At 60.0% G+C, this 752-nt stretch overlaps 1 protein-coding gene across 1 annotated transcript; it reads left to right on the plus strand.

Moving 5' to 3' along the window:
* Window positions 1-731, plus strand: JCM15063_006574 (uncharacterized protein; the record flags this gene model as incomplete). The annotated part of the gene is made up of 2 exons (XM_076681668.1): window positions 1-599; window positions 656-731. Coding segments are annotated over 2 exons (675 nt in total), but the record flags the coding sequence as incomplete, so codon positions are not given.
* Between the last annotated feature and the right edge of the window lie 21 nt (window positions 732-752).

Below are 752 nucleotides of genomic sequence, written 5' to 3' on the forward strand. Positions count from 1 at the left end.
TGGGAACAACGACGTACCGCTGTGCTGGAGGCAGAAGAACGACAGGGCACCGCCTCGTCGTCGAGCGCACAAGAAGCTTCTTCGAGCGAGGCAGCCATCAAAGGCAACACGGTCAACGCACGGGTTGCAGAGAGACTGAGGGATGAGGTACTGCGCTACTGGGGACTGCCTCCAGGCGTTAGCGCCTCCGAGTTCCAACAGGATCGTTACAACGAGGATCGCGCACGCATCTGTCAGCAGATGGATGACCGCAAGATGGCAATAGAGGCGCAGCACGTCCAGAGCCGGATCATCAAGGCTTCTTCACGCCCTGCGACGAAGCAGCACGAACCCGTCGCCACCCAGAGGGGCGGTTCGGTCGAGGTCACAGCGGCGAGCCCAGATACCAGTTCCGCTCGAGGCGCTGCAGAGGTTTCGGACGACGAAATGGTACTCGATAGCGACATTGAACATGTCGAGCGCTCAGTCAACCTCGGTACACGCATCGAACCAATGTTGGACGCAGCGATGACAGCAGACAGGCGCAGTCCAAGGACCATCCGTTCGGTCAAGAAACGTTCGCGTTCAGTCTCCCCAGCCCCATCAAGCTCACAACAGCGGTGTGCATCCGGGAGATCGCCCCTCAGACGTTCGAAACGTGTGCTCGCACGTCCAGACGCGGCGTGGCGCCCAACTCGCGAGACACCTGCACCGCATGCAACGAGCGACTCGTACGACATGGACCTGGATGAAACAATGCTTGCAGAGGATCG

The sequence above is a fragment of the Sporobolomyces koalae genome, assembly GCF_050403365.1.
Source record: "Sporobolomyces koalae JCM15063 DNA, S_koalae_JCM15063T_v1_ctg138, whole genome shotgun sequence".
Lineage (NCBI taxonomy): Eukaryota > Fungi > Basidiomycota > Microbotryomycetes > Sporidiobolales > Sporidiobolaceae > Sporobolomyces > Sporobolomyces koalae.